General features: G+C 35.0%; 1 protein-coding gene across 24 annotated transcripts in view; it reads left to right on the plus strand.

The window, feature by feature from the left end:
• The first annotated feature begins 1,153 nt into the window (after nucleotides 1-1,153).
• Sec31a (SEC31 homolog A, COPII coat complex component) overlaps nucleotides 1,154-21,809 on the plus strand; it is a 67,266-nt gene continuing 46,610 nt past the window's right edge. For 11 of the 24 annotated variants that reach the window (XM_047565902.1, XM_047565905.1, XM_047565908.1 and 8 more), the window contains exons 1-8: nucleotides 1,199-1,621; nucleotides 8,856-8,935; nucleotides 9,608-9,728; nucleotides 11,633-11,831; nucleotides 13,692-13,787; nucleotides 14,811-14,951; nucleotides 16,138-16,280; nucleotides 20,399-20,498. In XM_047565902.1, coding sequence (XP_047421858.1) covers nucleotides 8,857-8,935; nucleotides 9,608-9,728; nucleotides 11,633-11,831; nucleotides 13,692-13,787; nucleotides 14,811-14,951; nucleotides 16,138-16,280; nucleotides 20,399-20,498 — 879 coding nt within the window. In that variant the 5' untranslated portion in view covers nucleotides 1,199-1,621; nucleotide 8,856. Of the gene's footprint in view, nucleotides 1,622-8,855; nucleotides 8,936-9,607; nucleotides 9,729-11,632; nucleotides 11,832-13,691; nucleotides 13,788-14,810; nucleotides 14,952-16,137; nucleotides 16,281-20,398; nucleotides 20,499-21,809 lie in introns of all 24 variants that reach the window. The other 13 variants (XM_047565894.1, XM_047565898.1, XM_047565899.1 and 10 more) reach the window with 4 other exon arrangements.

Consider the following 21,809-nt stretch of genomic DNA (forward strand, 5'->3'; position numbering starts at 1 on the left):
AATACAAAAAATGCTTCTAGTCTACTACTTAAGTGGTAGTATTGACCGTATTTTATATTTTTGTGTTCAAGAACATTCCAGGGTTGGGGTTGTGGTTCGGTGGTAGAGTGCTTTCCTAGTGTGAGGCATTGGGTTCAATTCTCAGCACCACACAAAAAAATAGTTATGTCCAACTACAACTAAAAGTATCTTAAAAAGAGAACATTTCCAGTTATGGTGGGTAGGAAGTTTTTCCTTAAAAGAACTGGCTTTGGATGATTGGTGTAGTGGAACGTGAACTGGTATATAAGTTAGGCATGGATTGAGTGCAGGTTTTAGTACTTAATGATTTTTATTTGGTATGACTTCTTACTCCCTAAACTCAAAAGTGCATTGAGGTAACATTTAAAATTCAAGGGTCTGGGGAAACTAATCAGTTGTATCTTGTGTGAAATGCTTGGAACCAGAAAGATTTCAGTATTTTGAATTTGGGAATATTTACATAGACTTCCGATTGAACATCTTTAATCTGAAACCTGAAATACTCCAAAATCGGAGCATTAAGGAGGCACTCGAAAGTTTCTGATTTTCAGATTAGGGCTGCTCAAACTACCACTTGCCCAGGGCTGATGGTAATGGGTCTGGACATAATGTGATAGTAACTTTAAGGATACCAACTGAAATTAACACACCTCACCCCATCTATGCATGCCTCTTTGGAGCACTATATCAAGTATTTCTACGAATAGCTTTCGAGTATGTCGCGATCATTACAATTTTCAAAGCGCAAAACTGTAGAAACAGTAGGCAATTCAAAGAGCCCAACAGGCTCTTTGTAGCCCTATTTTCACGTAGTTTGGTGTTGGAAGTACGGTCAAGGGCTGCTGACGCCTCACAGGAGTACGTGGCGTTCCTGCGGGCCACCGCCATTTAGCCAGATGGCAACGCCCAGTAGGACTTTTTCTTTACTCGTAGTGTGGCTACGGCATCCACACACCCTCCGCCCAGTCTGAGAAAAAGGGGTTCGTAACTACACATGCCGCAAATCCCAGCCCCCGAACTACAGCAGTGCACTCAGACTCCTACCGGTCGCAGCTCCCGGAAGTGCTGCGGCGGGCCGCGCGCCGGAGTGGGCGGGGAAGGCGTCGCACCCGGAAGTGTCGGCCGGCAGGGCGGGGCTGCGGCTGCCACGTTGGAGCGGAACGTGGAGGTGGCCCTGGGCCGGGGAGGAGGGGCGACGGCGAATCCTGGGAGAGTTCGACCAGCGCGGTGCTAACGCAGAACCGGTCGCCGAGGGTCCCCGCCAGGTGTGTCTGCCTGTTGCTTTCTGCCCTTCTCGACGGCCCTTGGGCCCTAGTTGAGCCCGGGAAGCTGGGACCCCGGCCTCGGTCTCTACTGGCTCTGCCAGACTGAGGCCCGGTCTCTGGTGACTGCGCGCCCCTGGTCTTGGTTTCGGGCCCGACGGGACAACGCCTGGCATCGGACCCTTTCGGTGATCGCGCCCGTCAACATCCGTCGCCGAGTCCACCGTCGTCCCCAAGCTCCCCTGAGGCTTAAGACAGGGTGTCCTGCCGGGGATTCGTAGCCGGGCTGATAACCGGAGTTTGAGGTTAGGAGACCTTCGGACCCTGTGCACAAAGAGGTGCGGTACCCAAGGGCGAGGAAAGGAAACAAATCTCAGTTTTGTTTCGTTGACATTAGTTTGGTTGAGATTTTTCGTTTGTATGTGACCTGTTGCCAAATTTAAGGTTTCACGGGTTTGAACTGAAAGCTACTATCATTTAACCACGATTAGATGATTTTTAGAGACAATAATCGCCAATCGTTGTCTGTACTTCTAAGGAAACCTCATTAAGTATGGTATGATTTTGCTAATAAGTTGTTATAGTAAGTTAAATTGTGGGGCAGTTATAAATTGTCAAAATATTGCTTAGATTTGTGGGCATTACAAACTTTTCTGTGAGCTTAAAGAATGATTTTTACATAGGTCTTTCTGAGGTTACAAGCCCTTCCTCCTAAACTATTCTTTCAACTACAGAAAACTGAAATTTGTCTTTGTTGCAATTGTAACTATTTAATTGGTAATTTGAAGGTCATCCGTGTTTCACAAAATCCTTGTTTTTCTTACATTCTTCCCTTTTCAAGAGTTGGTTAAAGTTTATTCTCCTTTTTAGTGGTTCTTCTGTGTGCCTCGTTTCTCGCTGCCCCATAATTATAGCTCTAGGAAAGGTTCGTAGGCTTTAAGAACTTCTGGATAACTTGAAGTGGCCCCCGCCCCCAACCCTTCTTGATGGACATTGAACCCAGGGCCTCTTGCAAGCACACTACCACTGAGCTATACCCAGCCCTTTTTATTTTTTAAGACAGGGTCTTGCTGAATTGTTGAGGCTGGTCTCCAATTTGCGATTCTCTTACTTGACTACTTGAAGTGTTTTTGTAGTTGTGAATTTATGTTACACACATTCGTGGTTATTTTGGAAATGTGAAACTGAGTTGGATTTGAAATTACCCTGGTTTATATAAGCAGGTTCTTTTCTGAAACTAATAGATAAGAATAGAAAGAAATACACTGTAAAGAGTGATTATCAACCTTTTGGAATTCCACTCCCTTTTGAGAATATAATGAAAGCATGTGGATCATCATCCTCGAAAAACACCAGACACACATGTAGAAAATGTTATTTCAGGAGGTTTACAAATCCCAAGTTTAAAAAAACTCTTATAAAGTTATATTACTAAATTGATTTTTACATTGTTTTTAGAAATGATGCTTTTTTTTGTAGGTTAATTTCAGTACAAAAAGTTTTCTTATCCTGCAGATTAGTATGACACCATTTAGTTCAGTAACCAATACACAGTTGCTTTCTTTAAGTTTGGTTGAGTGAGATAAATCTAGAACATTGACAATACTAAATTAGTCCAATGGAATAAATGTTCCCATTTTTTTTTTTTTTTCTTTCTTTCTTTCTTGTACTGGGGATTGAACCAGTGAACTGCATTCCCAACCCTTTTTAACTTTTTATTTTGAAACCAAAGCTGACCTTGAATTTACCATCCTCCTGCATCAGCCTCCTGAGTTTACTAGGGATTATAGGTTTATGCCACCACACCTGGCAGATATCCCTCTACTGAATGAGATATTTTGCCCACACAAGGTGGATTTTTATTAAAGGCAGCGCCAGTTAGGGATTGTATTCCTAGTCCGTTACTTTAACTTTTCACCTTCCCAGGTATGGTTCAACTCTGTGACATTGTAGGTATTTTTGAATTTCAGGATTACTTCACATTTGCAGTCTGAAAGAATAGAATGCAATTAATGTAGAAAGTTGTTTGAAAAATAAGAGTTCTAATTTGGAACATAAATTTTCCTCAGATGTGTTTGTGAAGATACTTTGGAATAGACATTTTAAGTTTTAACTTTTGTAATAACATGCTTTAATGAGTATTTGCTATGTGGCAGTCATTGTTCTAGGCACTCCGTAATACTACTTTTAATTCTCACAGTTATGTATGGTGTAGATTCTGTTATTGTCCTTATTTTTTTTTTTTTTTTTTTTTTTTTTTGCGGTACTGGGGATCGAACTCAGGGCCTTGTGCTTGTGAGGCAAGCACTCTACCAGCTGAGCTATCTCCCCAGCCCCCTATTGTCCTTATTTTACTTGGAGGGGAGCAGGACACAGATAGGTTAAGTTATATGATCAAAGTGAGAGCTGTGATATGGTAGAACTGGGATTTAAATTTAGGGTGTCCGTTATAGACCACATGCTCTTTAACTGTTATGTTATAGATACTGTTTTGCAGATAGTATTTATAAATAAACCACTGTTCTCCCAATTTTTTCTATTTTTATAGCAACTATCTTCTGAGTAAAATAGTATTGGAAGAAGCAAGTATGCATGGTAGGAATTCTAATCACATATAATATTGAAAAAAATTACCCAAAGTTTTTGAAGCAAATTTCACTTGGGAATTGCATATGGTTTCATCTAAACCTCTTTTTATTTTCAAGAAAGCCATTTACAATTAAATGATCATTTGTGCTGGGGAGATAGCTCAGTTGGTGGAGTGCTCACCTCGCAAGCATAAGGCTCTGAGTTCAATCCCCAGCACCGCAAAGAAAAAAAAAAAGGGCTAGGGAGATAGCTCAGTCGGTGGAGTGCTTGCCTTGCATGCACAAGGCCCTGGGTTCAATCCCCAGCACCACAAAAAAAAAAAAAAAAAAAAAAAAAAATCATTTGTAAGAAAAAGAAATACATGTGTATCCAGATGAACCATTTACAATTAAATATCCATTTCTAAGAAGAGAAAATACACACATTTCCATGGCATTCTCATTTTAAGAATGATTATAATCGGTAGATTATGATACTCCTGTTTAATTAGATTCAGACCTCATTACACAGTTCTAAGCCTTTTTTTTTGTACAGATAGCATTGAAATCTTATATTCAGTATAGATTAAAAAGTGGAACTGCTTCTAGAACATTGAGTACCAGAGCTAAGAAATAAACTTATAAATGCTTTGAATTCCCCTTTACCATTCTATGTTCTTGTGAAGTTGTCCCAGTGTTACACATTAACTAAGTACTCAAGAATTAGGTAGCCCTTGTACCTTTGCTGTTGGAGATACTATAAGTCTAGTTCATTTTTTTAAATAGCTAATTTGATTTTCACTTTAAGGAATTATCATTTATCTCTTTTTCCCAAAACAGTACTTTCACATACTTTTTAATATGAAAGATCCTTTGAACCATTGAGAATTTTTAAATGGAATATTTTATCTGAAACTGGACTTTCTAGCTTATCAGTATATTTGTATTCCCTTAAATATTAGAATTCAAAATCAAACAAAACTTTCTGCATACCTCATACTGTATTGAAAGTGATGTTGTAAAACCTGATTGATAATTGACAATTGCCAGTGTGAAAATGGTAATTGAAAAATATATAAACAATATGTGCTAATAGAATGTTATATTGTATCTAATTAAAGTAGAATGACATTTTCTTATAAAAATCTCTAAAGTGTGGTTTGATTTATATGTGAACAATTAGGATCTTATTTATATCATGTGGATGGGATCATCAAGGCAGTTTTCATGAATGAGTTGGAACTTGAACTTAGTATTAAGGATTAAGTTAAAACAGTTGGCTGATAGGAAGAAGACATTCATAAAAAGAAAATAGGTCCCTTTTGTACTACTTAATTTTTTTTCCAGAATAATCTTACGTATGAAGTTTTCTCAATCTCATGCTAGTAATACTTTTTTAAGACAGCTAACATATCAAAACACTAACTTGTGTGGTAGGCATTTTGTTTGGTTCTCAAATACATTATCTTATTTGACTTCACAACATCCCATGAGCTAGTCAGTCTTATCCCAATTTATAAATGTAGAAACTAGGGCTTAGAGAAGTTAAATAATGCTTCTATGGTATCATATCTAACAACTAGCAGAGTCAATAACCAAAGTGAGAGTCAACTCCAGAGATTGTGATTTTAACTGTGTAATGCAAGCTCTGAATTCCACTTTTCCTGGCGTTAACACAATTTCCAAAATGCATTTCTTTTTCTCTTAATTTCATTACAAATGGTAGTTAGCTTTGGCATCATTATTTCTTCTCAATGTCACTATTTTTCCTATTATTAAAAAATAGTACCTAAACTTTTTGGAAGTAACAAGTCAGAGTTTGGACTTTGGAGCTAAACTTCTGAGTTAAAATCTTCGTTGTGTCTCTTGCTAGTATGTACAAAATAATCTAATATTCTGTGCTTTAATTTTATCATTTGTGAAATTTTTGAATAGAAACTGAATGTATAAGACTTAAGGCACATTTGTTAGTCTAAAGCCCTTCTAGGAAAACTGTTAGAAGATGAACTTCATCTTCTAAATATTAGTAAGGAAACTGACAAAAGTTCCATTAGAATGTTAAATGTGTACATATACACACCTGAGACCAGAACAGAAGTATGTAATGTTAATGTTAAATGCCCAGTAATATAGGAATTTGGTTATACAACTAATAAAAAGAGAGTTGGATAGAAAATCAGAAGCAGAGGAAGTTTGTGGATTGCCATATCTGTAATGGGTGGGAGCCAAAGCTGATAAATTAGCAGAAGTACAAACATATTTAGTAGTACAAAGATAAACACTGAGAAAGATAATAATTGACTATAACTGTAATGCAAGAGGATCAGTAAGGTTATTCAAGCTAATTTCATTAGTGCTCCTAGTAAGGAGTTAATAGTTGTTGTTTAAAGAAGTGGGGGATTAATGGTATTAAATAAAATGATCTAAAATTATGGTTACAAAGATAGACCAGAAACATTAGAAACAAATTATCGAAATATGATAAAGACAACAGACAACAGTGAAAGACTTTTTTTTTTTTTTTTTTTTTTTTTTGGTGCTGGGGATTGAACCCAGCGCCTTGTGCATGCGAGGCAAGCACTCTACCAACTGAGCCATATCCCCAGCCCCACGAAAGACTTTTTAAAAGTTATAAAACCAAATAGTAAAATATGATTAAGACTAAGATCAACCAAGTCTTTCTATCAATACTTTTTAAGTGGCTTTAGTTAACCTAATAAAAAGACTGCAGATTGGGTCACCAAGCAAAATCTAATTTTATCTTTATTTATTTTCATATTTTTTAAGTTATATTCAAGACAGCTAGTGAAAACAAGGTGTTTCAAAAGTTGAAAAGAAACCTGGCACAGTAGTGTACAGTTACAATCCACATCACTTGAGAAGCTGAAATAGGAGGCTTGCAGGTCCAAGGCCAGCGTGGACAACTTAGCAAGACCCTGTCTCAAAATAAAATTTAAAAAGTGGAGAAGAGGACTGGGCATGGTAGCACATACCTGTGATCCCAGTGGCCCTGGAGGCTGAGGCAGAAGGATCCCAAGTTCAAAGCCAGCCTCAGCAAAGGCAAGGTGCTAAGCAACTCTGTCTCTAAATAAAATACAAAATAGGGCTGGGGATGTGGCTCAGTGGTCGAGTGTCCCTGAGTTCAGTCGCCAGTACCAAAAATAAAAGGGGGAGAGGCTGGGGAATATAGCTCAGTGGTAGTGTGAGGCCATGGTTAAATCCTCAGCACAAAAGAGAGAGAAAGAGAAGGAAAAGAGAAATGGGCAAATGATATGGACAGAAAAGGTGACTAAAAGGAAAATATGGATGACCCATAGTCATATAAAGAGATGCCATACATAATTTAGAATGAGAAATGTAAATTATAACTATAAAGAGCTAACATTTTTAACCTGTTATTGTGGTAAAAATCTAAAATCATGCCAGGCGCAGTGGTGCACATCTGTAATCCCAACAGCTTGGGAGGCTGAGGCAGGAGGACTGTGAGTGCAAAGCCAGCCTCAGCAATTTAGCAAGACCCCATCTCAAAAACATATATATGTTTTTGTATATAAATAAAAGTATATAAATAAAAGGTCTGGGAGTGTGGATAAGTGGTTAAGCACCCCTGGGTTCACTTGTCATAGAGGGCAACTTTGTAATACTCACCAAAATTAAAATTGCATTGATTTTTTTTTTTAACTGTATATTGAACCCAGGGGTCCTTAACCTTTGAGCTACATCTCAACCCTTTTTATTTTTTATTTTATCTTGCTAAGTTGCTTAGGGCCTCTTTATTGTTGAGGCTGTCTTTGAACTTTCGATCCTCTTGCCTCAGCCTCCCAAGCTGTTGGAATTAGAGGTACACTACCATGCTCAGCTGCACTGATCCTTTAGTCAAGCAGTTTTACCTCTGGAAATTTATGGTTGTCCCTGTTCATGAATGAAGTAACATGTACATATGACCTTTATTTCAGCATTATTTATAAAAATATCAAAAACAGTTCAGGTGTTCATTGGTATTGGACTAAATAAATGATAGTACATCTTAGAATGGATTACAAAGCTATGTGAAAGTATTTATGTAAAAGTTAAAAACATTTGAAAAAGTAAATAACAACCTTTTTTGGGTGACTCAGTTTTATTTAATTAATTAATTTATTTTCATTAAAATCTATTATGTTTTTACACACTGCATTTTGATTCATTGTACACAAATGGGCTACAACTTTTCATATCTATGATTGTACACAATGTAGATAAGGACACCCACAGACCAAAGCAACTTTAATGACAGAAAAAAGGAAAAAAATATGTAAAGTGATAGGTTAGTTTTTAGCTTAAAGGGACCAATTTTCTAGGAATTTTGGCTTTAATCTTTAAAATCCTTGATCTTACTGTGTTCTTTATAGTTGAGTTTCATTAAATCTTAAAATTGTTATCATTGAGTCCTGCTACTTCAGGAAGATGCATCTAGTTTATTATATGACTTCTCTTAGTCCTGATACACTGTAACCCATACTTGTTTGAGAAGCACAGGTGTAGCAAAATTAATTCCTCAGATTCTATCCTCTATTGTATTTTGGGGGATATTTTTCCAAACTGTTTTTTCAACTGAAGGACAAGAGGTTGAATATCCATGCTAATCCAAAACTTTGAAAAAAGTTTCAGATTTTGGAGCTTTTCAGATTTCAGATTCTTGGGTTAGGGCTGCTTAAGCAGTAAAGTCTATGCAAATATTCTGTAATTTTAATGAAGAAAAGAACTCTGAAATCTGAAATACTTCTGGCCCCCAGGCACTTTGGATAAGGGGTACTCTATAGGCATAATCCACAAAAATTAGAATAGTCTACATTTGTCTCAAAATAGTTTTATAAGTTTTGTCTTCTAATTGTAAACACTTGAACAAATGACACCTAAACCAATTTGAATTATTGACTCTGAAACATTGCTATGTGTTACTGGTTTGTCTAGTATGTTTCTATGTATAATATGTTTCTGTATTTTGTGTTACATGTTTTCTTAGGATGAAGTTAAAAGAGGTAGATCGTACAGCCATGCAGGCATGGAGCCCTGCCCAGAACCACCCCATTTACCTAGCTACAGGTAAGTTCAAAAGAGAAGATAGTATGAGTAACCTAATTCTTCTCTTCTACATCTGGCTTATTCATAAATGTCCTTTAAGATTCAGTTCAAGTGTCTCTCCTCTGGGAAGCCTCTCTCCCTAGCAAGATACCTCCATTTCTTTATCAGCTGAGTTCTATGACCTTCATATTTGTTCCTGTAGTACCATGTATATCATAGCATTGATCACAATGTATTTACATATATATTACCTTTTCCACTGCATGGGGATTATGTTTAGTGTTAGTCCTCCAATATTAAGCACAATAGAAGACATGTAAAAGTTCAATTAAATGAAGAGCAAATTTGATGCGAGCATTTTTTTATATAAAAAGTTGCAGCATGTGTGATTATATGTACATATAATCAATCATGGGACTGTTTTTACAGAGAGCTTTTAAAATATTTACGTACTTTAAAAAATTAACTGCCCTACCCACTCTTATAAATATCATCTCCCAGCTCTGTGCCAGAATTTCATTGCTATAGTAATTTAAGCATCTGCTTAATGGCATATGTGCTGAGATTTCTGCTACTAATGCAGCATTCATGTGCAAGATAATAGAATAACATGCTTTCAGTTTCTATTTTGTACCATTTTCCCTGAGTCCTTTATTTTTGTATGTGTAGTTACCATAAATGTATTTTCTATAGGAACATCTGCTCAGCAGTTGGATGCAACATTTAGTACCAATGCTTCCCTTGAGATATTTGAATTAGACCTTTCAGATCCATCCTTGGATATGAAATCTTGTGCTACTTTCTCTTCTCACAGGTATGAGGTTTAGCCTTAAATTCATTTGATTATTTATATGTTGTGGTTGATGCCGACTTTGTCTATAATTATGTTATTATTAGAAGCTATAAAAAATACCATCAATGACATGAAATGTTTTGTGAAAAAGTATATAAATGCATTTTTGTGGAAGTAAAAGAAGTGTTTTATAAGTTCTCTTTACTGTTTTATTGCTGACTGTTACATATAGGGAGGGAGAAGAAGCTCTAGGTTTGTTTTTTTTTTCATATAGAATTACTTTTTTTTTCTATTTCTTTCGTCTGACTAGTTTGTAAAAAAGATAGTTATGAGTAGAAAAAGGAGTGTTTATATTAATCACTATGGTAATATTGATTATCTCTGAATGGCAGTGTTGTTTTTTTTTGGTATGTTTGTTGGTACTGGGGATTGAACCCAAGGTTACTTTACTGCTGAGCTACATCCCCAGTCCTTTTTTCACTTTTTATTTAAGACAGGATTCCACTAAGTTGCCAAGAGTCTCGCTAAGTTACTGAGGCTGGCTTCTGACTTGTGATCCTCCTGCCTCAGCCTCCCGAGTTGCTGGGATTATAGGCATGCACCACCAGGCCTGGCTGAATGGCAGATTGTTTTTATTTTCTTCTTTGTACTATCTATATTTAGAAATGTGCTTCACAAAGAATTTTGTTGACAATTTCTGATACACTATTTGGATCACCTTTTCAAGTACTTATGCTCTATTAAGATACCAAAGAATGACTCTTTAAATTGAGTAATAAACTTTATTGTCTTAATATTTTAGCATGTTTTAAAGAAATTGTACCTTAGTTAACAGGATATAACTCAAATCATGGCATTCATGGTACCCCTCATACTCTGCACAGCCTTCACACTGTAATGGGAATAACAGATAGCTTTTATCTAGCAATTTTTCTTCTTGCTACCATCTTTTTCACCATAAAACTCCATGCTATCAAAAATAATATAATTTTGATGTCAACTTTCTACTGTCAGTACATTATTTGTCTTAAAATTTTCGGATGACTTGCTTAACACCTTTATTGTTTTGGGTTTTATTTTTGCTTTGTAGTACTGGGAATCAAACCCAGGAGTGCTTTACCTTTGATCTCTACCCACAACCCAATTTATTTATTTATTGATTGATTGATTGATTGATTGATTGATTTTTTTAGACAGGGTATCACTAAGTTGCTGAGGCTGTCCTCAAAATTGAAATCCTCCTGCCTTAGCCTCCCAAGTTGCTAGGATTACAGGTGTGCACCTCCATACCTATCTAATACCTTCACTATTTAACAGCCTACATGTTAGTGACCAGTTCTGTTGTCAAATAGAGAGTATTGTTTTCCACAGAAATGGTTGGTTAGCTTTATTTTACAGATGAACTAAAGACAATGTAGGAAGATTTAAGTAATTTGCCCAGAATTTTACAGTTTCTAAATGGTAAGACCATTTATATATAGTTTTATTGTTTGTTTGTACCAGGGATTGAACCCAGAGGGGCTTAACCACAGAGCCACATCTCTAGCCCTTTTTTATTTTCATTTTGAGACAAGTCTCGCTGAGTTGCTTTATTCAGCCTCTCAAATTGCTGGGTTTACAGACATGCACCACTGCACCTAGCTAAAGCCCCTATCTTTTAACACAGAACTTTGGTCTACTATATTGCCCCCTTAAGAGTTTTTACTTTTTAGAGATTATAAAATCTAATATGTAGATATGAATATAAATAAAAAACAGAATGCTATTTCACCGGAGTCATACACAATGACCAGGTGTGGAAGAGAAACAAGGTGTTTGTAGTATTTATTAAAAGGTAAAAAAAAAAAAAAATGTGTGATTTTAAATTTTTTTCTACTTTTATTTGACCTCAAGAATGAGTTATTTTTACTTATTTTCTTTTATAGGTACCACAAGTTGATTTGGGGGCCTCACAAGATGGATTCCAAAGGAGATGTTTCTGGAGTTCTGATTGCAGGTGGTGAAAATGGAAATATTATTCTTTATGATCCTTCTAAAATTATAGCTGGAGACAAGGAAGTTGTGATTGCCCAGAATAACAAGCATACTGGTCCAGTGAGAGCATTGGATGTGAACATTTTTCAGGTTTGACTTTGACATTCATTCATAATTCTTAAAGTGTGTTGTTCATTTGGCATAAGTTTGTGAATCTGCTCTGCCTCAGCCTTGGAATTGAAAACCAAAAAAATGTATGCCTGACTCAGGATGGTGATGCATACCTATAATCTTAGCTACTCTGAAACCTGAGGCAGGAGAATTGCAAGTTCAAGGCCAGCCTCAGCAACTTATGGAGACCCTGTCTTAAAAGATAAAAAGGGAATGGGTATGTAGCTCAGCAGTAATGTAACTCAGTCGTAGAATGCTTTTGTACTGTGTATGAGGCCCTGGCTTCAGTCCCCAGTACCTTAAAAAAAAGAGAAAGTATGTGCATATATAGGTTGATGGGTGAATGCATTTGTTTTAAGAATGGTGGGGTCAGAGTTGAGATCAGGGTGTATGACACTAATTCCATGGAGGGGATCAGACTAACAGGTTAATTCTAGAAGTCTGGAGGTATCATGCTATCTGATTGGATAGTTTTAAACATTAGGAACCTCAGAGTTTGGAAATCCTGCCTTTTTAAAGTTTGTGCTAGGTCACCATTAGTCTGATACTATGTCGTCTGGATAAGTCACCATTTTATTAACTTTGTGTTTGTATATGTGACAAAAAGATTACTGCCTTATGAAATAATTAGAAATTTTACAAATAATATAAATTTAATAGTTAAGATCCTACTCTTGCCTTCACAAACATTTTTGAATATTATTTTGTAAATGCATAGACTAATAAAGATCTTGAGTTAATAGAATACTAGATTATAATAACCAAAAAAATTTTTAAACAATTTTAAATAGTTCATTTTCTCACATGATTATCTAAGGTATAGAAATACAGAAAACCAAACTTCTTCATTTCTGTAGCTTGTGGTATCTACTCTTTAGATTAGCTGGTTAATTCCTTTTTCAGTTGTATTAAACATTGATGGCTAGTTAATTCTTTTTAAAATTGTATTAGACATCAGCTGAGGACTGGGGATAGAGTTCAGTTGGTAGAGTACATGCTTTGCATGCACAAGACCCTGAGTTTAATCCCCAGCAACACACACACACACACACAATCAGCTGATTTTTGGTAAAAGTGTCTTATAGGTAGCTATAGAAGAAGACAGAATAAGCTATAGAAGAAAACAAAATCTTCTGTTTTCATAGTCATATGGCAGTTGCTCACATAAGAATTTATGAGTGAATAATAGTGGATGAAAGTAAATATAGGAAGCTCATTATCTTGTACTTCATATCATAGTGTTAGAGAATTTTAGACCCTAAAGGTATGCAGCAGAAATAACCTAGAAATATTGTCACCTGTAAATTTAGTTTATAAGAACTAGAAATATATGAAGAGTAGAGTAAAGACGAGATTTTACTACTATACTGGCCCAGCTGTGGAAGCTGACTTTGAGATATTCTGAAAAAGATGTCATAATTTTGGATTTAGCTATTTCTGAAAGCAGTAATTGGTGACCTTTTTTTTTTTTTTCTGTCTCTCACAATTAGAGTTCCTTTCAGAGATGTGAAGCCACACACAATAATCCCTACATGGTTACATGATTGTTTATCCATGTAATTTTTCTTTTTTTGTAATGCCTTGTATTAAGATTAGTTTTATTTTTAGTAGACATATTTTTAAGTAGTTTTATAAAATGTTTTCTAAAGATCTTTAAATTTGGTGATGAATCGTACATAATTATTTAGGAACTCATACGTGTGTTTTCCTTTTTTAGTTAAACAGGAAAATTGTGCTCAAACTGACATCTTTCTAGCTCTGAACTGAGTTATTCTGAATTCTCTTAATTCACAAATGCTGTTAAATTATAAATTATTATAAATTATTTCTTGATTCCAGACAAATCTTGTAGCTTCTGGTGCTAATGAATCTGAAATCTACATTTGGGATCTAAACAACTTTGCAACTCCAATGACACCAGGAGCCAAAACACAGGTATTATGTTGATTTTGATCATTATGATGAAAGGAATCAAAAGTAGTTCTTCTGAACTTATTTTTTTCCATACAAATCATTGTTAAGATGTCTTTGATTTTGTTTCAGTAAAGTATTAATAAATGTTCCTTGAAAGTATCAGTGAGTCCTTTAAGAGTAAATATTTGTTCAGTGCCTACCTCCTGCTAGACACGTTTCATTATACTAGGCATAGAAGAGCAAACAAAATGGACAAAAATCCTTAATAATTTTCTTTGGTATGGTTTTATTTTTATTCTGTTTTATTTTTTCTTCTCTATTTTAAGAGCAGTCAACCTTACTGTAAAATACACTTTTTGAGCAGGTATGGTAGTATAGGCCTATAATCCCAGTGATTTGGGAAGCTGGGGCAGGAAGATGGCAAGTTCTGGGACAGCTCTGTCAACTTAGCAGACCCTGTTTCAAACTAAAAAAGGACTGGGAATGTGTTGTGGTTCAGTGGTAGAATGCCCCTGGGTTCAATCCCCAGTACCACACACACACACACACAAATCCCAACATACTTTTTCTGTGTACATCTAGTAAGTTGGATAAGAGCATTCTTCCCCTACTTTTCCTTGAGTTTCTTGTTTTATGGACACCACTTTTGAGTGGCCATTGTAAATGACCCTAACATTTTATCATATGATAGCATATATTCTCCATTTGTAAAGGTATTTTTCTTGAGATCCAGGTGGTAATTTTCTCCCTGCCTAATTTGGTCTTATTCAATAGCATCTACTTTGTAGTCTGTTTTCTACCTTGTAGCATTTACAAAGAGAAACAGTACTTGGTTTATAGCAGGAGCTCAATAAATACTTGTTGAGTGAGACAGTATTAAATAAGCACTTTAAACTATATTGTACATGAGAATGTATGAATATAAAATAACTTTGTGGAATGAATGGATCAGATTTTTTAATAATTCATTTTTTTAAATGCAAAATCATATAATTAAATTTTATCATAATAGGGAAATGGTTTTTAATAGTTTATTTTTCATAGCCTCCAGAAGATATCAGCTGCATTGCATGGAACAGACAAGTTCAGCATATTTTAGCATCAGCCAGTCCCAGCGGCAGGGCCACTGTGTGGGATCTTAGAAAAAATGAACCAATAATCAAAGTCAGTGACCATAGCAACAGGGTAAGTGTATGTTTGATTTGTGATGAAAATATGTTATTTCTGCTGTAGTTATTCTTATATTGTTCGTCAGAGTTGACAAATTTTTGTGAAGTCAAATCCTTTCTTTTCATTATTCAGTCATATTGGAATATACATAATTCCCAACAAACCATGTTGGGTATTATTAATGATAAAGAGAGAGTTTGGTTAATCTAAGGATTTATTCCATGATATGCTAGTTGTTTAGCTGTTTCAAAGCATTGTAGCAACTTTTAAATTCATCTTTTAGCTTTTCCTAGAACTGTACCAATTATTTCCTGCTAGAAACTTCATGCGTGTGAATTTGTAATTTCCAAACTCCTGATTTTATCTCTTCCTCTGATTAGGTACTGCCATAGTGAGCTAAGATCTTTGTTCTACAGGTTCAGTAAATGTTGCTATAGAATACATTAAATTCTCAACCTTACAAATTCTTCAAATTTTTGGTGTTATCAGGTTCTATAAAATAGTTTAGTAATTTAGAGATTGTTTTTGTTTTATTTGACATTTTTAAATTTGCATAAGTCAGAAAACATACATAATTTTAGAAGAACAATAAAAGCTGTTCGGAAGAATATTCCTTCAGAATTGTATTTCAAATGGATCTGGATTATAAAATAAAAGTTATCAATGGAATAAAGCATATAGTAAGCATTTTATTCATCTTTATAATTGCTTTATAGAATCTAAACTTCGGGGTAATTCTCAGTAACAACATTAGTTTATCTAGACAATAGTTGTTTATTTAGACAATAGTTGTTGCTTAAGAAAATTTTCCTTCATTTTTCTGCTTAAGGAAAGATTTTATAGATTTTTTTATTAAAGTCTTATCTATTTTTATTTCGTGAAGGTGTTATACTTTAAATTTGTTATAAAACTTTTTCTCTTGTTAAAATTGTGGCAGCAAAACTCATTTTAGTAATTATTCTGAACCAGAATTGTTTTGTGTATTTGAAATAGCTATGAGTTGAAAACATTGAGACACTATATGCTTAACATAGTTTGATAAAATTTAATAGCTTTAAATTGGGGTTTTCAGAAAGAAGTAAACTATGCCTGAGCTGATGTTTTTTGCTGTTTGTTTCAATAAAGGAATATTCTTCAAGTTTCATTTTGGCTTATTATAAAGTAATGCGATTGATAAAATGTGAGCCTTAACTATCTACAGATGCATTGCTCTGGGTTGGCATGGCATCCTGATGTTGCTACTCAGATGGTCCTTGCCTCTGAAGATGACAGATTGCCAGTGATCCAGATGTGGGATCTTCGGTTTGCCTCTACTCCACTCCGTGTCCTGGAAAACCATGCCAGGTATCTTGCTACTGTTGCAAGGAACTTGATTTCTTTATGTTCTAAATTCTTGGTTACTGCTTTGAATTATGTGATTTTTTTTTTTTTTTTTTAAATGGGATCTTGCTGTGTTGCCCAGGTTGGCCTCAAACTTGGTTCTCTCCTCCTCAAGCTCCCCCCTCAGCCTCCTGAGTAGCTAGGATTATAGTGACGCATGTACCAGTGTACCACCTGGATAGTTTTGTTTTATTTTTTAAATTAGGGAATCTACTTTATCTCTTTCTCATAATAGATAGTACAAATATTATATTTTCATTTTAAGCAATAGTCATTTGATTTTCCCTACCAAACTGGAAGCCAAATATATACCATAATAGCACAAATCCTTTGTTAACAAATTTTTTACCTGTTATTTCAAAACAACAATTAATAGATCAAGATTCTAGTATGTCACAGTACTTTGGGACAGCCCTTAAAATTTATTATACAATTTGATCTTTATATGGATAATGATACTTATGAAGATGAGTCTTGTGTAAAATTTCATGTCAAGCAACAATTTAGAAGTTGTATTTCTAAGTTTTTTTTTTAATTTAAAAGCAAATGTTTTGAGAAATTACATGTCTTCTCTCTCTTTCTTTCTTTCTTTTTTTTTTTTTTTACCAAGAACTGAACCCAGGGGCAGTTAATCACTGAACCTCATCCCCAGCCCTATTTTTATATTTTATTTATAGTTAGGGCTGACTTTGAAATTGTGATTTTTTTGCCTCAGCCTCCTGAGCCCCTGGGATTACAGGAGTGAGCCACTGTTCCCAACATTTTTCTTTCTTTCTTTTTTTTTTTAATTGCAGTTTTGGGATTCAAACCCAGTTCCTTATGCATGCCAGGCAGGCAGTCTTTCTTCCGTTGAGCAATATCCTCAGCCCTCTGCTTTCAATTTTAACGAATATGTCAATGCTCTAAAAAGATGTAGGAATTTTCTCATGTTAGGTTTTAGTGTCATTAAATTTAATTAGTAATGGGAATTGAACCCAAGCTACTTAACCACTAAACCATACCCCAGTCCCACCTCACCCCCCCACCTTTTTTTTTTCGATTTTGAGACAGGGTCTCACTGAGTTTCTTAAGCCCTCACTAAGTTGCTAATGCTGGCCTTGAAATTGTGATTCTTCTTAAGCCTCCCAAGTCATTGGGATTAGCAGTGTGTGCTACCATGCCTGGCACAAATTTTTTTCAATGATATAGTATTTTCTAAGTACTTTTGGGCATTTTTTCCTCTTTCCCAATTAGGGGTATATAGACTAAAAATTTTAAATCCCACTATGTAGTGTGTCTGCATATAAATAAGTCTTAAAGAGTCTTGACATTTATGATCTCTATTTGAACTTTTTATAAAGAAGACTCTAACCAAAATGTAATCCTATTTGAATGTTATACGTAGATTTTTAGTTAAAAAAAAAAAGGATAATTCTGAGATGTTTTAATATTCTCTTGTGTTATTTAAGGTTGAATTCATTCATTCAACAAAACAAATAAAATTTTCTGCCCTCATATTAATAGTGGAAGGGCACCTGACACATAACACAGAGTGCAAGCTCTTTACATGTTAGCATGATTAATCCTCATAATAATCCTGTGAGTGGAGTTATAGTCATATCTCCTAGATCAGAAATTGAAAATCAGCAAGTTTAAACTTGCCCAGAGTCACTTAACCACTTAGGGGTTTGCTTCCAACCCACAGTCTGATGCCATAGTCCATTCTCTTAACACTACATTCTACCACCAAGATAAGGAGTATCAATTTACCAAACACCTTCCTCTAATAAATGAAAGATTAGAATTTTTTTTTAAGTTTGTAGATGGACACAATACCTTTATTTTGTGTATTTATTTTTATGTATTGCTGAGGATCAAACGAATGCCTCACACACACTAGGCACACGTTCTACCACTGAGCCACAACCCCAGCACCAGATTAGGATTCTTTGATCTTTATCATTTCTTCTAGCTCTGTAGTCAAAGACATTCTTGTTAGGTTTTAAAAATTCTTTTCTCTTTCTTGTGGTTCTGAGGCTTGAACCCAAGACAGGTCTTAAAATTATTGATATGCATGAGTGTATTCTGGAAGGGGGAAAGAATCATAAAGTACATTATTGGTATAATTGGGAAAGCATGGTAATATTGTATATAGATAATAAATATTTAGAGTATATAATTGAATTATAGTTATATAGGTAGAAGAATGTTCTTATCCCCAAAAAAAGTGTAGGAGTGACATATCATGATATCTGCAATAAACGTTCAAATAGTCAAAATCTATATCTACATAAACGTAAAGAAAGAGGGAAAGACAAAGTAAATGTGGCTAAATCAGTGAATCCAGGAATAAAAGTTTCACACTGTCATATAACTTTTACAAAGGTTTGAACTTTTTAAAAATGTTGCAAATAGCATTCTTTAGACACATTGGGTCCTTTTCCAATTCCATATTTTATTGATAATGAAAGGACTTAGATTGTAAGAATATCATCATATTAAAAACAACTTTTTCCAAGTGTGGTGTCACATACCTATAATCCCAGGAACTTTGGGCTGAGGCAGGAGGATCAAAAGTTCCAGACCAGCCTCAGCAACTAAGCAGAGCCCTAAGCAACTTGGTGATAACCTGTCTCAAAATAAAGAATCAAAAGGGCTGGTGATGTGGCTCAGTGGCAAAACCCATCTGGGTTCAATCCCCAGTACCAAAAAAAAAAAAAAAACAACTTCTGGAGAAAGAGAAACACCACTAAATATATACATTGATGACAGGCTTATCTTTATTTTAGATACTTTAAAAGGTTAATAAGAAAAAAAGTAAGCAACTTAGAATTACTATAATGCTTTCAGGAGGATAGAGCAATAATTTTTTTTTTCTTTTTTTCTTTTTTTTTTTGGGTGGTGGTGGGGGGATTGATCTTGGGGCCTCATGCATACCAGGCAAGCACTCTACCATTGAGCTACATCCTCAGGCCCCAATTTTATGTGCTTTTATTTTAAAAAATACTCAAAACTTTTTTTTTTTGTACTGGGAATTTAACCCTAGGATGCTTTACCATTGAGCTATATCCCCAGCCCTTTTTATTTTAAGATAGGATCGTGGTACGTTGCTGAGGCTGGCATTGAACTTGCTGCTTCAGTCTCCAGAGTTGCTGGGATTTCAGGCATGCATCACCATGCCTGACTAAGAAATACTTAATACTCAATTCTAATTTCTTATAGAATCTCTAAACAACATAGATATGAATATAGACAGACTAAATATTAATCATGATTTTCTCTGGATAGTGGAATACAGGGAATTTTTATTTTTTTCATGCTAATCTGAATTTTCAGAACTTTTACCAAAAACAATAAAAAAACAAAACAAAACAAACAAAAACCTTCTGTTATATACTGAAGATAAAAACTTCCAGGAATTATTTCTTTACAAAGAACTATAAAATATATCTATGGAATTTAGATCTATAATACTTCTTTTTTCATGAGACATATTTTCAAATTTTTCTTTTTGTTAAAAAACCTTGAGCTAGGCACAGTGACTCATGCCTGTAATCCCAGCTGGTAGCAAGACTAAGACAGGAGGATTGCAAGTTTGAAACCATTTTATTACACATGTCTAGTTTATTTATGTATATAATCCATATATAGTAAAAACTGTATAATAGTAAGGAATAGATTCCTCCATCTTTTAAAAATTATTTCCAGTGGAGCTGGAGATCAAACCCAGGGCCTCATTAGTGGGAGGCAAGTATCTACCACTGAGCTAACACTTGCACCTCCTTTATCTGCAATAATTTTTATCTGCACTCTCTCATCAAAAGACAGTCTGTAATTTGTTATTGCATAGTTCATGTTGTTGAGCATGTGTTTTTGTTTTTTGCTATAATACAGGGACACTATTTTGAATATCCCATGCCTTTGTAATGATCAAAGAACATACACATTACTAACTTGGACTTGTAGAAAGACTACTCTAAATTATACTTCTGTTAGTGTGTGTCTCTGAAGCCTAGGCACAAATAACTTAAGATTTGGTTTTCTCAAGATTGCAGATTTCCTCATTGCTTTGTGTTTTTTTCCTCCTTTGTGTTTTTTAATAGGGGAATTTTGGCAATTGCTTGGAGCATGGCAGATCCTGAATTGTTACTGAGCTGTGGAAAAGATGCTAAGATTCTGTGCTCTAACCCAAACACAGGAGAGGTATGGGGAGTAGATGCTTCTTAACTTTGAAGCCCTTGGAATATTGTATTTCTAGATGAATAAGAAAATTTTTATATGAATTCTTTAGTGCATTCTTATAATTAAAGACATATGAAAGTAGATAGAGGTGGTTGAAAAAGTTTGATCCAGTGGAGATTTTAACAGGAATATTATCTAAGCTCTTTCAGCCAGAAAAATTAATTATTGAAATAGTTTGTTGAAACTAATAAACAACAGTTTCCAATAAAATGTGTTTATTACCTAGATTCAGAAATAATTTGTGAACTAGGGGTGTATAGCTTAATGGTAGAGCTTTTGCCTTTGTGTGCATGAGACCCAGCATTCAGTTCCTAGCTGTGTACCCCCACCCCCTGCAAAATGAGTTTGATCTGTCTCACGTGTGATTCATGGAATCAGTAGCTTCATGGTACTATTCAAGGTTTGGGTCTTTTTTCTGCCTTCCCATTCTTGATTCTCTTTGACTTTTGGAAATCAGTAAGTTTTTTAATCTTCTGAATGATAAATCAAGAATATAATGCTTTGTCATATTTGTCAAATAGCCTACCCATGGAAATTTTTAGGAAATTTTACATAAATATCGTTCATTTCATTCAGTGTTATTTCTTAATAGTTGTATGGTTTCCCTACCTTTCTGCTGTCTTTTTTTTTTTTTTTTTTTTTTTTGGTAACAGGGATTGAACTCAGGGACACTTAACCACTGAGCCACATCCCCAGCCCCCCCCCCCTCCTTTTTTTTTTTTTTTTTTTAAGAGACAAGGTCTCACTGAGATGCTTAGTGCCTCACTAAATTGCTGAAGCTGGCTAGATCCTCCTACCTCAGCTTCCCAAGTCACTGGAATTACAAGCATGTGCCTTTGCACCCAACTCCCTACCTTTCTCTTTTGGACCATAGATTCTTTTTTTTTTTTTTTTTTGTGGTGCTGGGGATTTGAACCCAGGGTCTTAGGCTTGCAAGGCAAGCACTCTACCAACTGAGCTATCTCCCCAGCCCTGGACCATAGATTCTAATTGTAGTTTTTATACTTTTCTATTTTAAGATAGATTATTACAAGTACTTTTGTAGTTATTCTGATGGAATACTAATTAAAAATAACAGTTTCTTAGTCTAGTGGTAGAGTGCTCATCTAGGGCCTACAAGTTCCTGGGTTCAGCCCCCAGCACTGCAATAATAATTTTAAAAAAAGAAAATTTCTTCCACAGATTTCAATCTGTGTTATTAAAATAAAACAAGCACTTTATTTAATTTCTGGTTTCAAGTTTTTGAATGTGGTACCTGTAAGAGTATAGAAA

This window comes from Sciurus carolinensis, chromosome 10 (assembly GCF_902686445.1).
Source record: "Sciurus carolinensis chromosome 10, mSciCar1.2, whole genome shotgun sequence".
Taxonomy (NCBI): domain Eukaryota; kingdom Metazoa; phylum Chordata; class Mammalia; order Rodentia; family Sciuridae; genus Sciurus; species Sciurus carolinensis.